The sequence below is a fragment of the Heterodontus francisci genome, chromosome 35, assembly GCF_036365525.1.
Source record: "Heterodontus francisci isolate sHetFra1 chromosome 35, sHetFra1.hap1, whole genome shotgun sequence".
NCBI lineage: Eukaryota > Metazoa > Chordata > Chondrichthyes > Heterodontiformes > Heterodontidae > Heterodontus > Heterodontus francisci.
In genome coordinates this window covers 19,672,694-19,685,919 of record NC_090405.1, presented here as the reverse complement: position 1 = coordinate 19,685,919, position 13,226 = coordinate 19,672,694, and the positions used below count along the sequence as shown (strand labels likewise).

The window sequence follows — 13,226 nt, the reverse complement described above, 5'->3', positions numbered from 1 at the left end:
TGGGAAGAAACTTATTGTAGTGGAGTGAAACAGTGACAATATTTGTGTTGCGGTGGTTCTTTTGCGGGTATCCATAATGATTATTATTTGAGAGATTAAATTCATTAAAACTCAATATCTTTGATCTCACCTGTATTTTAGTTACAAACATACTTTTGTTCAAACAGGCAAATGATTGAATGAACCAGAATAAATGGGCTATTTCCTCCACCCAAGTTACAAGGAAGAGTGTCATCAGCTCCTTCTCACACACAATACGTACATTATAACTCACAAAGCGCAGAGACACAGACAGGTCATCAGTTCCACAGTCTCAGACAGCAGAAATAGTTCCAGAGACACATTTTCAATCCATCAATCAAATAGAGCAGGAAAGACAGACGTTGTTTCCATGTCATCCCAACTCATTACCACTGACAGGTAGATACATAAATCCCAGTCCAACATCTCACCCACAATCAAATTATCAGTGTGTCAATCCCACAATAGTGCAACCTCAGCTACAAATTAAACACACAGAGAACTGACACGTTGTTCCTGTTTCAAAGTTACAGAATTAACCTCAATAATGTACTCTGAGATTCAAGTTAAATACCAGCCCAATATTTACACAGGTTATGAGTTTATTATCAGTATTAATTCCCATCATGTTTCCAGACATAAACATTAGACTCAAGTCCATAATCAGATTGAGAGATTCTGAAATATCGTATAACCTGAGATCCAAACTCAGATGCCAGTTTAAAACTCATCCGGATTGTGAAACTAAAAGATACATTATAAATTTGATCAGTATAGTCTGAGCTCTAAATTACATAGCAGTCCTGAAACCTCGTACAGTGGCAGATGGAAGATACTGTACAATTCCAGACTGAGCTCATTTTACATGCAAGTCCAAGATACTCACTCAGACTGAATGGCACTGATCAAATTGATCAGTACAGCCTGAGTTACACTTGCACACCAATCCTGTATCAGATTGTAGGATACATTATCTTTCACTATTGTGTTCACAGTGACAGATATTTAATACTAAGCAAAACCTCAAATATATTGTCTGCTTAAAACCTACCACATCAATGGCCTGTTGCTGTGCTGACATTTTATGGAGAATAAATCCAGACTTGCCATCAGTCCCAGGGACGGAAGATTATATAATGAATCCCACACTCACACAGAGTACCAGATACTGATAGATAGAGAGTGATGCTGAAACACATGCTCAGTGCCAGATGCTGAAAGATAGAGGTTGATTACTGCACTCACTCACAGTACTTCAGCCTGAGTCATCTAAAGCAACCTAACACACAAAAAATAGCAGTGAGAGAGTAAGAAAGAGTTCAAAACTCACATAGAGTACCAGACACTGATAGATACAAACTGAATACGACACACACATGGATATCGGATTGGCGAACTCACAGGAAACAGAGAGTGGGGACAAATGGGGCATATTCAGATTGACAAACTGTAACTAATGGATTGTCACAGTGACCAGTGCTGGTGCCTCAACTATTTATGATCTATTATAATAATTGCATGAAGGGACCGAGTGTACTGTTGCCAAATTTATGGATGGTACAAAGATAGGTAGGAAAGAAAGCTGTGAGGAGGACATAAAGTGTCTGCAAAGAGATATAGATAGGTTAAGTCAGTGGGCAAAAGTTTGGCAGATGGAGTATAATATAGGAAAATGTGAGATTGTCTACTTTGGCAGGAAGAATAGAAAAACAGAATATTACTTACATAGAGACAGACTGCAGAATGCTGCTGTACTGAGGGATCTGGGTGCCAGGTACATGAATTACAGAAAAGTTAGCATGAAGGTACAGCAAGTAATTAGGAATGCAAATGGAATGTTGGAATTTCTAGCAAGGGGAATGGGGTATAAAAGTAGGGAAGTTTTGCTGTAACTGTACAGGGCATTAGTGGCATCCCAACTAAAGTACTCCATACAGTTTTGGTCTCCTTACTTAAGGAGGGATATACTTGTATTGGAATCAGTTCAAAGAATGTTCACTAGGCTGATTCCTGGGATGAAGGGTTGACTTGTGAGAAAAAGTTGAGCAGATTGGGCCTCTACTCACTGGAGTTTAGAAGATTGAGAGGTGATCTTATTGAAACCTATAAGATTCTCAGTGGGCTGGACAGGTAGATGCTGGGAAGATGTTTCTCCTTGTGGGGGAATGTAGAATTATGGGCCACAGTTTCAAGATAAGAGGTCTCCCATTCAAGAAAGAGATGAGGAGGAATTTCTTCTGTCAGAGGGTTGCTCATCTTTGGAATTCTGTTCTCCAGAGGACTGTGGAGGCTGGGTCATTGAATATATTCAAGGCTGTGATAGACAGATTTTTTGATGTACAAGGGAGTCATTGGTCAATGGGCACAGGCAGGAAAGTGGAATTAAGGCCTCAATCAGAACAGGCATGATCTTATTGAATGGCAGAGCAGGATTTTTGGGCCACATGGCCTTCTGGAAGCGATCCTGAGTGTCATTGTCGATATCTGCCCTGGTGACAGGAGGTTCCCAAGGTATGAGCAGTGATCCACATTGTCCAGTGATTCGCCGTGGATCTTAATAGTCGGGGGCAGTGTCGGGGAGCAGGCTGGCAGAGGACCTTAGCTTTCTGGATGTTTTGCTTCAAGCCAATTCTTTCATACGCCTCCATGAAGGCATCGATGAGGGTTTGAAGCTTGGCCTCTGAGTGTGCGCATATGCAAGCATTGTCAGCATACTGCAGCTCGATGACAGATGTTGGAGTGGCCTTGCTTCAGGACTGCAGGCAATGTAGTTTCAATAGTTTCCCACTCGTCCTGTAGAGTAGATCTGCTTACACGAACTAAAGAACAGCTGATGGGCTGAAAGAGTGCAGGAAATACAGCAACTTGCTGACAGCCACGACATGTGTGGATTCTTCAGCACCATCAAGACCATTTATGGCCCAAATTACCAAGGATCTACCCTACTGAGAGTAAAGAATGGAGTGACACTGATCAAGGTCAGAGAGGCAGTCAGCACTCGTTGGAAGTAGCACTTTGAAGATCTTCTCAATCGCAACTCAGTCCTTGATGCAAGTGCCACATTCCACAGCATGTTACCCACCATGACGTCAGCACAATCCCAGCCCAACAGAAATTGAAAAGGCAATCTAACAGGTAAAAAAAAAATGAAGGCCACCGGCATAGATGGAATTCCCTCTGAAAATCTAAAATACGACAGAGAAGAACACTTAACACAAATACATGGTCTCATTTCCCTCAGCTGGAAGGACAAGAGCATGCCAGGGATCTCTGAGATGCTGTCATTGTGATCATCACCAAAAATGGTGACAAGACCGACTGTGGTAATGACAGAGGGGAATCCCAGCTGTTCACTACAGGGAAGGTCATCACAAGAGTCCTTCTCAACTGTCTCTTCCCCGTGGCTGAAGATCTCCTACTGGAATCACAATGTGGATTCTGTCCATCAAGAAGCACAATGGACATGATCTTCACAGCAAGACAACGCCAAGAAAATGTAGGGAGCAGCAGCAACCTTTCTACCTGGTCTTCTCGGACCTGACAAAGGCCTTCGACTCTACCAACCAGGAGGGATTATGGAACGTCTTCCTCAAATTTGGCTGCCGGAAAAATTCGTCACCAACCTCCAACGACTGCATGATGACATGCAAGCTGTAATCCTTCCCAACGGACCTACCACTGACCCAATCCCAATGCAAACTGGGGTCAACTAAGTCTGTGTCATCGCACCAACGCTCTTTTCCATCTTCCTCGCCGCAACACTCCGCCTCAACTCCTCACACTCAAACACAGCAACAGAGACTGACAGATACAGAATGGATGTCATACTCAAACACAGTACCAGAGTCTGACAGATACAGTGGTGCAGTGGTTAGCACTGCAGCCTCACAGCTCCAGGGACCCGGGTTCAATTCTGGGTACCGCCTGTGCGGAATTTGCAAGTTCTCCCTGTGACCGCGTGGGTTTTCGCCGGGTGCTCCGGTTTCCTCCCACCGCCAAAGACTTGCAGGTTGATAGGTAAATTGGTCATTGTAAATTGCTCCTAGTGTAGGTTGGGATTACTGCAGGGTTAGTATAAATGGGTGATTGTTGGTCGGCACAGACTCGGTGGGCCGAAGGGCCTGTTTCAGTGCAACATCTCGAAATAAATAAATACGGAATAAATCCATCCAGCACCAGAGACTGAGAACTGCTGAATGACAGAACACACTCAAACACAGGAGCAGAGAATAAAAGAAATGGAATTAATTGCACACTCACATGCAATAGCAACGACACAGAATCATCAAAAAGCGTCCTTTCAACAACATGCAGAACATTTCCAGAGAGCTTGACACAGGGAGCGACTCTTTCAATGTGAACTGCAGCTGGAGACAGTCTTTGTGAAACATACTTCCCGATTGCAGTACGAATGTTTGTGATTGGCTGCAAAGTTTGAATGTGATTGGATGGTGAAGGACACCAATTATAGTATGACAACTTAAACCCATTGTGACATCACTCCCAATCACAATCTTTACTTTCCCCCATCCCTCATGAGCATAGAGCTGTGGGATTGTCTATTTAATCCGCACTCGGAAGGGGTTTGGTTTATTTCTGTGTCTGAAATTGAAACTGAAGATGGTTGAGGAGAAGAAGAAAGCAGCTGCTAAGAAGGGCGCCAAGAAAACTGTGAGTAAACCGTCAGCAAAGGGCGGCAAGAAGCGGAGAAAGTCGAGGAAGGAGAGTTATTCCATCTACATCTACAAAGTGATGAAGCAGGTTCACCCCGACACCGGCATCTCCTCCAAGGCCATGAGCATCATGAACTCGTTTGTGAACGATATTTTCGAGCGCATCGCGGGTGAGGCTTCCCGCCTGGCCCATTACAACAAGCGCAGAACCATCAGCTCCCGGGAGATCCAGACCGCCGTGCGCCTGCTGCTGCCCGGGGAGCTGGCCAAGCACGCCGTGTCGGAAGGGACAAAGGCGGTGACCAAGTACACCAGCTCCAAGTAAAACTGCACAATGGACTGAAAAACAGATCAAACACAACGGCTCTTTTAAGAGCCACCCACAATCTCTCTGAAAAAGCTACAACATCATCTCTCGGGTTTTGATTTGTTTTGTTCTTTTATACGAAGAGTCTGGAACTTTCTAATTGCCTTTCTGATCTCTTTTAGCCCCATGGATTCTGGGTGATTCAGTTTCACTGTCTGAGATCTTTGTGTCTCTACGTAATAGTGCCGCGTAAATTAATTACTGATCACTGAGCCCATGTGCGCTTTGATCTCGGACTATTCTCCGTCCTTTTTGAAACAGTCTGTAAGCGGCGGCAGAGAGTCTCATTCACAGCATTCTGGAAGCGGACACATTTCAGATCAATCTTTGTCAAGATACCGCATCACTGATTCGAGATTGAACCTATTTGTGGGAGACAAAAGTGGAGAGAAGATTTTTACTGTCAGGAGTTGAAATGAGAGACTGAGGTTTCCTACAACAGCGGGGTTTCTAGTAAATGTACTTATTATTGAGGCCGAGCTTGAACAAGGGAAACAAGTGACTGAGAACTGATCTGTCAGCTCATTGACGAAATAGTACAATAGCGAAAATGAACGCGCACATGGGGTCAGTGATCAGTAATTAATTTACACGGCATTATTAAGTAGAGACACAAAGATCTCAACAGTGAACCTGAATCACCCAGAATCCATGGGGTTAAAACAGATATCACAAAGGCAATTAGAAAGTTCCAGACCCTTAGTATAAAAAAAAATTGATCCTATCGGGATGATGTTGTAGCTTTTTCAGAGAGATTGTGGGTGGCTCTTAAAAGAGCCGTTGTGTTTGGGATGTTTTTCAGTCCATTGTGCAGTTTTACTTGGAGCTGGTGTACTTGGTCACCGCCTTTGTCCCTTCCGACACGGCGTGCTTGGCCAGCTCCCCGGGCAGCAGCAGGCGCACGGCGGTCTGGATCTCCCGAGAGCTGATGGTGCTGCGCTTGTTGTAATGGGCCAGGCGGGAAGCCTCACCCGCGATGCGCTCGAAAATATCGTTCACAAACGAGTTCATGATGCTCATGGCCTTGGAGGAGATGCCGGTGTCAGGGTGAACCTGCTTCATCACTTTGTAGATGTAGATGGAGTAACTCTCCTTCCTCGACTTTCTCCGCCTTTTGCCTCCCTTTGCTGACGGTTTACTCACAGTTTTCTTGGCGCCCTTCTTAGCAGCTGCTTTCTTCTTCTCCTCAACCATCTTCAGTTTCAATTTCAGACACAGGAATAAACCAAACCCCTTCCGAGTGCGGATTAAATAGACAATCCCACAGCTCTATGCTAATGAGGGATGGGGGAAAGTTAAGATTGTGATTGGGTGATTGGGAGTGATGTCAAAACGGTTTTATATTGTAATTCTCCAATTGGTGTCTTCCGCCATCCAATCAGAATAAATATTTGAAACCAATCACAAACACCCTTACTGCAATCTGTAAGTATATTTCAGAAAGACTCTCTCCAGTCCCAGTTTAGAGTAAAACAGCCGCTTCCTGTGCAGAGCTCCCTGGAAATGTCCTGGCTGTTGTTGGGAGGACACTTATTGACTGATTCTGTGTCGTTGTGTCTCTGCTATTGCATGTGAGTGTGCAATTAATTCCGTTTATTTTACTCTCTGCTACTGTGTTTGAGTGTTTTATGTAATTTGGTAGCTCTCAGTCTCTGGTTCCGTGTCAGTGCGCCATTTTCCCACACTCTCTTGGCCAGTCTGGACATACCAGTGGAAGCCTTTCCCATGTGCTTGTTGACTTCTGCATCGAGAGACAGGTTACTGGTGATAGTTGAGCCTGGACAGGTGAACTCTTGAACCACTTCCAGAGCGTGTTCGCCCATATTGATGGATGGAGTATTTATAATGTCCTGTCCCATGATGTTCGTTTTCTTGAGGCTGATGGTGAGGCCAAATTCGTTGCAGGCAGCCGCAATGCTGTCAATGAGTCTCTGCAGACACTCTTCAGTGTGGGATGTTAATGCAGCATCGTCAGCAAAGAGGAGTTCCCTGATGCGGACTTTCTGTACTTTGCTCTTCGCTCTTAGACGGGCAAGGTTGAACAAACTGCCATCTGATCTTGTGTGGAGGAAAATTCCTTCTTCTGAAGACTTGAACGCATGTGAGAGCAGCAGGGAGAAGAAGATCCCAAACAGTGTAGGTGCGAGAACACTGCTATGTCCAGACTGGCCAAGTGAGTGTGGGGAAATGGCACACTGACACGGAACACAAAAGTCCAAGTAAATCAAGCCTGTGTCCTCAGTACTTTGCTCTACGGCAGCGAGGCCTGGACAACGTATGTCAGCCAAGAGTGACGTCTCAATACATTCCATCTTTGCTGCCTCTGGAGAATCCTTGGCATCAGGTGGCAGGACCGTATCTCCAACACAGAAGTCCTTGAGGCGGTCAACATCCCCAGCATATACACCCTACGGAGCCAGCGGCGCTTGAGATGGCTTGGCCATGTGAGCCGCATGGAAGATGGCAGGATCCCCAAGGACACATTGTACAGCGAGCTCGTCACTGGTATCAGAACCACCGACCATCCATGTCTCTGCTTTAAAGTCGTTTGCAAACACGACATGAAGTCCTGTGACATTGATCACAAGTCGTGGGAGTCAGTTGCCAGTGATTGCCAGAGCTGGCGGACAGCCATAAATGCGGAGCTAAAGTGTGGTGAGTCGAAGAGACTTAGCAGTTGGCAGGAAAAAAGACAGAAGCTCAAGGGGAGAGACAACTGTGTAACAGCCCTGACAACCAATTTTATCTGCAGCACCTGTGGAAGAGTCTGTCGCTCCAGAATTTGCCTTTATAGCCATTCCAGACGCTGCTTCACAAACCACTGACAAGCTCCAGGCACTTACCCATTGTCTCTCGAGACAAGGAGGCCAAAGAAGAAGAAGAACAAAAGAAGTCTCCGGTGCTGTGTGGATTCATTCTGTATCTGTCAGTCTCTGGTACTGTGAGTGTGACATCCATTCTGTATCTGTCAGACTCTGGTACTGTGAGTGTGACATCCATTCTGTATCTGTCAGACTCTGGTACTGTGAGTGTGACATCCATTCTGTATCTGTCAGACTCTGGTACTGTGAGTGTGACATCCATTCTGTATCTGTCAGTCTCTGGTACTGTGAGTGTGACATCCATTCTGTATCTGTCAGTCTCTGGTACTGTGAGTATGAGGAGATGAGGTGGAGTGTTGCGGCAAGGATGATGGAAAAGAGCATTGGTGCGATGACACAGCCTTGCTCGACCCCAGTTTGCATTGGGATTGGGTCAGTGGTCGGTCCGTTGGAAGGATTACAGCTTGCATGTCATCATGCAGTCGTCAGAGGATGATGATGAATTTCTCTGGGCAGCCAAATTTGAGGACGTTCCATAATCCCTCCTGGTTGGTAGAGTCGAAGGCCTTTGTCAGGTCAGAGAAGACCAGGTAGAAAGGTTGTTGCTGCTCCCTACATTTTCTTGGAGTTGTCTTGCTTTGAAGATCATGTCCATTGTGCTACTTGATGGACAGAATCCACATTGTGATTCCAGTAGGAGCTCTTCAGCCACGGGGAGGAGGCAGTTGAGAAGGACTCTTGTGATGACCTTCCCTGTGGTGGACAGCAGGGATACCCCTCTGTAGTTACCACAGTCAGTCTTGTCACCTTCTTTAAAGATGATCACTATTACAGTGTCTCGGAGATCCCCTGTCATACTCTCCTCCTTCCAAATGAGGGAAATGAGACCGCGTATTTGTGTCAAGAGTGCTTCTCTGCCAGATTTTAGAATTTTGATGGGAATTCCATCTATGCCAGCGGCCTTATTGTTTTTTAGCTGTCAGATGTCCTTTTCAATCTCTGTCAGCCTGGGATTGTACTGACAGCACGGTGGGTAGCATGCTGTGGAATGCGGTCAAGGGCACTCGCATCAAGGACTGAGTCACGATTGAGGAGATCTTCAAAGTGCTACTTCCAACGAGTGCTGATTGCCTCTCTGACCTTGATCAGTGTCACTCCATTCTTTACTCTCAGTAGGGTAGGTCCTTGGTAATTTGGGCCAGAAATGGTCTTGACTGTGCTGAAGAATCCTCACATGTCGTGGCTGTCAGCAAGTTTTTGTTGTTCCAGTGTTCTTTCAGCCCATCAGCTGTTCTTTAGGTCGCATGTGTAGATCTACTCTACAGGACGAGAGGGAAACTATTTAACCTATGTTGCCTCCAGTCCAGATGTAAGGCCACTCCAACCTTTGTCATCAAGCTGCAGTATGCTGACGACGCCTGCGTATGCGCACACTCAGAGGCCAAGCGTCAAACCCTGATCAATGCATTCACGGAGGTGTATGAAATAATTGGCCTTAAGCAAAACATCCAGAAGACAGAGGTCCTCTACCAGCCTGCTCCCCGACACTGCCCCTCGACTATCAAGATCCATGGTGAACCACTGGGCAATGTGGATCACTGCTCATACCTTGGGAACCTCCTGTCACCAAGGGCAGATATCGACAATGACACTCAGCATCACGTCTAGTGTGTCAGCGTAGCCTTCAGTCCTCTGAGGAAAAGAATGTTTGATGACAAAGAACTCAAATCAGACACCAAGCTCATGGTTGACATGGCTGCAGTGTTACCTGCCCTCCTGTATGTGTCAGAAATATGGACACTGTACAGCAGACATCTCAAAGCCCTGGAGAGATATCACCGGTGGTGATTCCGCAAGATCCTGCAAATTCAGTTGCAGGACAGGCGCTGCAATATCAGTGTCCTCTCTCAGGCCAACATCCCCAGTATCGAGACACTGGTCATGGCTAGTCAGGTATGTTGGATGGGCCACATCATCCCCATGCCTGACGCCAGAGTCGCAAAACAAGCTTTCTACTCTGAACTCCATCAGGGCAAGAAGCTACCAGGAGGGCAGAGGAAACATTACAAGAATTTCCTTCAAGACATCCTGAAAAAATGTGACATCTGCACTGATTCATGGGCATCTCTTGCCTGAGACCACCCAAAATGGAGAAGAAGCATCCGCGAAGGTGCCAGCCAGTTTGAAATTCGTCGACATGCCCAGGAAGCAACCAAATGCAAACAGTGGAAGGAGTATTTGGAAATTGGAGAATCCCATTCACCCACTTCACCAAGCACCACCTGCCCCACCTGTGGCCGAGTGTGTGGATCAAGAATTGGACTATTCAGTTACCTAAGGACCCACAACCCTGGAGTGGAAGAAAGTCATCCTCATTCCCGAGGGAGTTCCGAAGAAGAAGTTTAGTGTGACATCCATTCTGCATCTGTCAGTCTCTGGTTTTGAATATGAGTGTGGGATTCATTCAGTATCTGTCACTCCCTTGTACTGTGTTTGAGTGCAGTTTTCAGGCTGTATCTATTAGTATCTTGTGTGTGAGTTTTGTATTCACCTGCATCTTTCAGCCTCTAACACATTATTTGAGTTTTGTAGTCATTCTGAACTGACCCTTGGTAATGGATGTGTGTTTGAGGTTGATCGTTTACTTGTTAATCTGTTGTACTGTACATGAGTGTGAGATTCATTCTGTATAACTCTATCTCTGTTCTTGTTGTGTGTGTGTGATTCATTCTGTATGCTCCATCTCTGGTATTGCATATATGTGTGGTATCAATTCCATTTCTGTCATTTCTGGTACTGTATGTGAGTGTTTACTTCATTCTGTAACTGTCAGTCTCTGGCACTGTCTGCATGTTCTGGATCCATTTTGTAACTATCAGTCTCTCGCAGAGTGTGAATGTGGAATTAATTTTGTATCTCTCCATCTCTAGTGTCATGTGTAAATTTGGAGTTCATTCTGAATTGGTCATTGGTACTGGATCTGCCATTCTCTAGTACAGTTTGTGAATGTGGGATTCATTCTGTACCTGTCACTCACTGGTACTTTGTGAAAGTGTGCGATACATTCTGTATCTGTCGGCCTCTGGTAGTGTGTGTGATCGTGGGATGAATTAATTAGCAGTCAGTGGTGCTCGATGTGAATGTGGAAATCATTCTGTAACTCAGTCTGATATTGTTCTGTGAGGGTGGGAATCACATGTATCTTTCAATCCCTGGTGCTGTGTGTGAGCATGGGATTCATTCTGTACCTGTCAGTCATACTGTATGTATCTGTGGGATTTATTCTGTACCTTTCAGTCGCTGGTATTTTGTACGAACGTGGGATTAATTCTAGATCCACTGCCACACACTGGTTGAGTGTGTGTGTGTGCAAGAAGATAAAAAGATACAAAATAGGAGCAGGAGATGGCCATTTGGCCCATCGAGCCTGCTCCGCCATTCAATAAGATCGGGGCTGTTCTGATTGTGGCCTTAACTCCACTTTCCTGTCTGCGCCCATGACCATTGACTGCCTTTTAGATCAAAAATCTGTCTATCACAGCCTTGAATATATTCAATGACCCAGCCTCCACAGTCCTCTGGAGAACAGAATTCCAAAGATGAACAACCCTCTGAGCGAAGAAATTCCTCCTCATCTCCTTCTTGAATGGGAGGCCACTTATCTTGAAACTGTGGTCCCTAATTCTACATTCCCCCACAAGGAGAAACATCCTCTCAGCATCTACCTGTCCAGCCCACTGAGAAACTTATAGGTTTCAATAAGATCTCCTCTCAATCTCCTAAACTCCAGTGAGTATAGGCCCAACCTGCTCAACTTTTTCTCATAAGACAATCCAACTTCCCAAGTATCAGCCGAGTGAACCTTCTCTGAACTGATTCCAATGCAAGTATAGCCCTCCTTAAGTAAGGAGACCACAACTGTGTGGAGTACTTTAGTTGGGATGTCATTAATGCCCTGTACAGTTACAGCAAATCTTCCCTACTTTTAAACTCCATTCCCCACGCTAAAAATGCCAACATTCCAGTTGCCTTCCTAATTACTTGCTATAGCTGCATGCTAACTTTTTTGTAATTCATGTATCTGGACACACAGATCCCTTGGTACAGCAGCATTCTGCAATCTGTCTCTATGTAAGTAATATTCTGTTTTTCTATTCTTCCTGCCAAAGTAGATAATCTCACATTTTCCCATATTATACTCCAAACATTTTCCCATTGATTTAACCTATCTATATCTCTTTGCAGACACTTTGTGTCCTTCTCACAACTTGCTTTCCTCCCTATCGTTGTACCATCCATAAATTTGGATTTACACTCGGTCCCTTCATGCAAGTTATTAATAAAGACCATAAAGATTGAGGCACCAGCACTGATCTCTGTGGCACTCCATTAGTTACAGTTTGCCAATTTGAAAATTCCCCAATTATCCCCACTCTGTTTCTTGTGAGTTAGCCAATACTATATCCATGTGCGTGCAGTTTTCAGATTGTGTCTATCAGTGTCTGTTACTCTGAGTTTTGGACTCTTTCTCAATCTCTCAGTGCTACTATTTGTGTGTTAGGTTGCTTTAGATGACTCAGGCTGAGGTACTGTCAGTGAGTGCAGTAATCAACCTATAACTTTCAGCATCTGGCACCTAGCATGGGTTTCAAAATCACTCTCTAACTGTCAGTGTCTGGTACTCTGTCTGATTGTGGGATTCATTATATAACCTTCCGTCCCTGGGACTGGTGCAAGTCTGGATTTATTCTGCAAAAAAATTCTGCATAGCAACAGGCCACTGATGTGGCAGGTTTTAAGCAGACAGGTAGATACATAAATCCTGTTTGAGGTTTTGCCTAGTATTAAATAGTATCTGTCACTGTGAACACAATAGTGAAATATAATGTATCCTACAATCTGATACAGGATTGGTGTGCAAGTGTAACTCAGGCTGTACTCATCAATTTGATCAGTGCCATTCAGTCTGACTCTGAGTGAGAATCTTGGACTTGCATGTAAAATGAGCTCAGTCTGGAATTGTACAGTATCTTCCATCTGACACTATATGAGGTTTTAGGACTGGTACGTAATTTATAGCTCAAACTATACGAATCAAATTTATATTGTATCTTTTAGTTTCACAATCCGGATGAGTTTTAAAGTGGAATCTGAGTTTGTATCTCTGCAATCTGATTATGCACTTGAGATTTGTATCTAATGTATATGTCTGGACACATTATGGGAATTAATACTGATAATAAAGTCAAAACCCGTGTAAATATTAGGCTGGTATTTAACTTGAATCTCGGAGCACTTCATTGAGATTATTTCTGTAACTTTGAAACAGCAACCATGTGTCAG

At 44.7% G+C, this 13,226-nt stretch overlaps 1 protein-coding gene across 1 annotated transcript in view; it reads right to left on the bottom strand.

The window, feature by feature from the left end:
- Positions 1 to 5,877: 5,877 nt before the first annotated feature.
- Positions 5,878 to 13,226, bottom strand: part of LOC137350399 (histone H2B 1/2-like) — an 86,469-nt gene continuing 79,120 nt past the window's right edge. The window contains exon 3 of the mRNA XM_068015061.1: positions 5,878 to 6,246. Within this exon, the coding sequence (XP_067871162.1) occupies positions 5,878 to 6,246 (369 nt within the window). The remainder of the gene's footprint in view (positions 6,247 to 13,226) is intronic.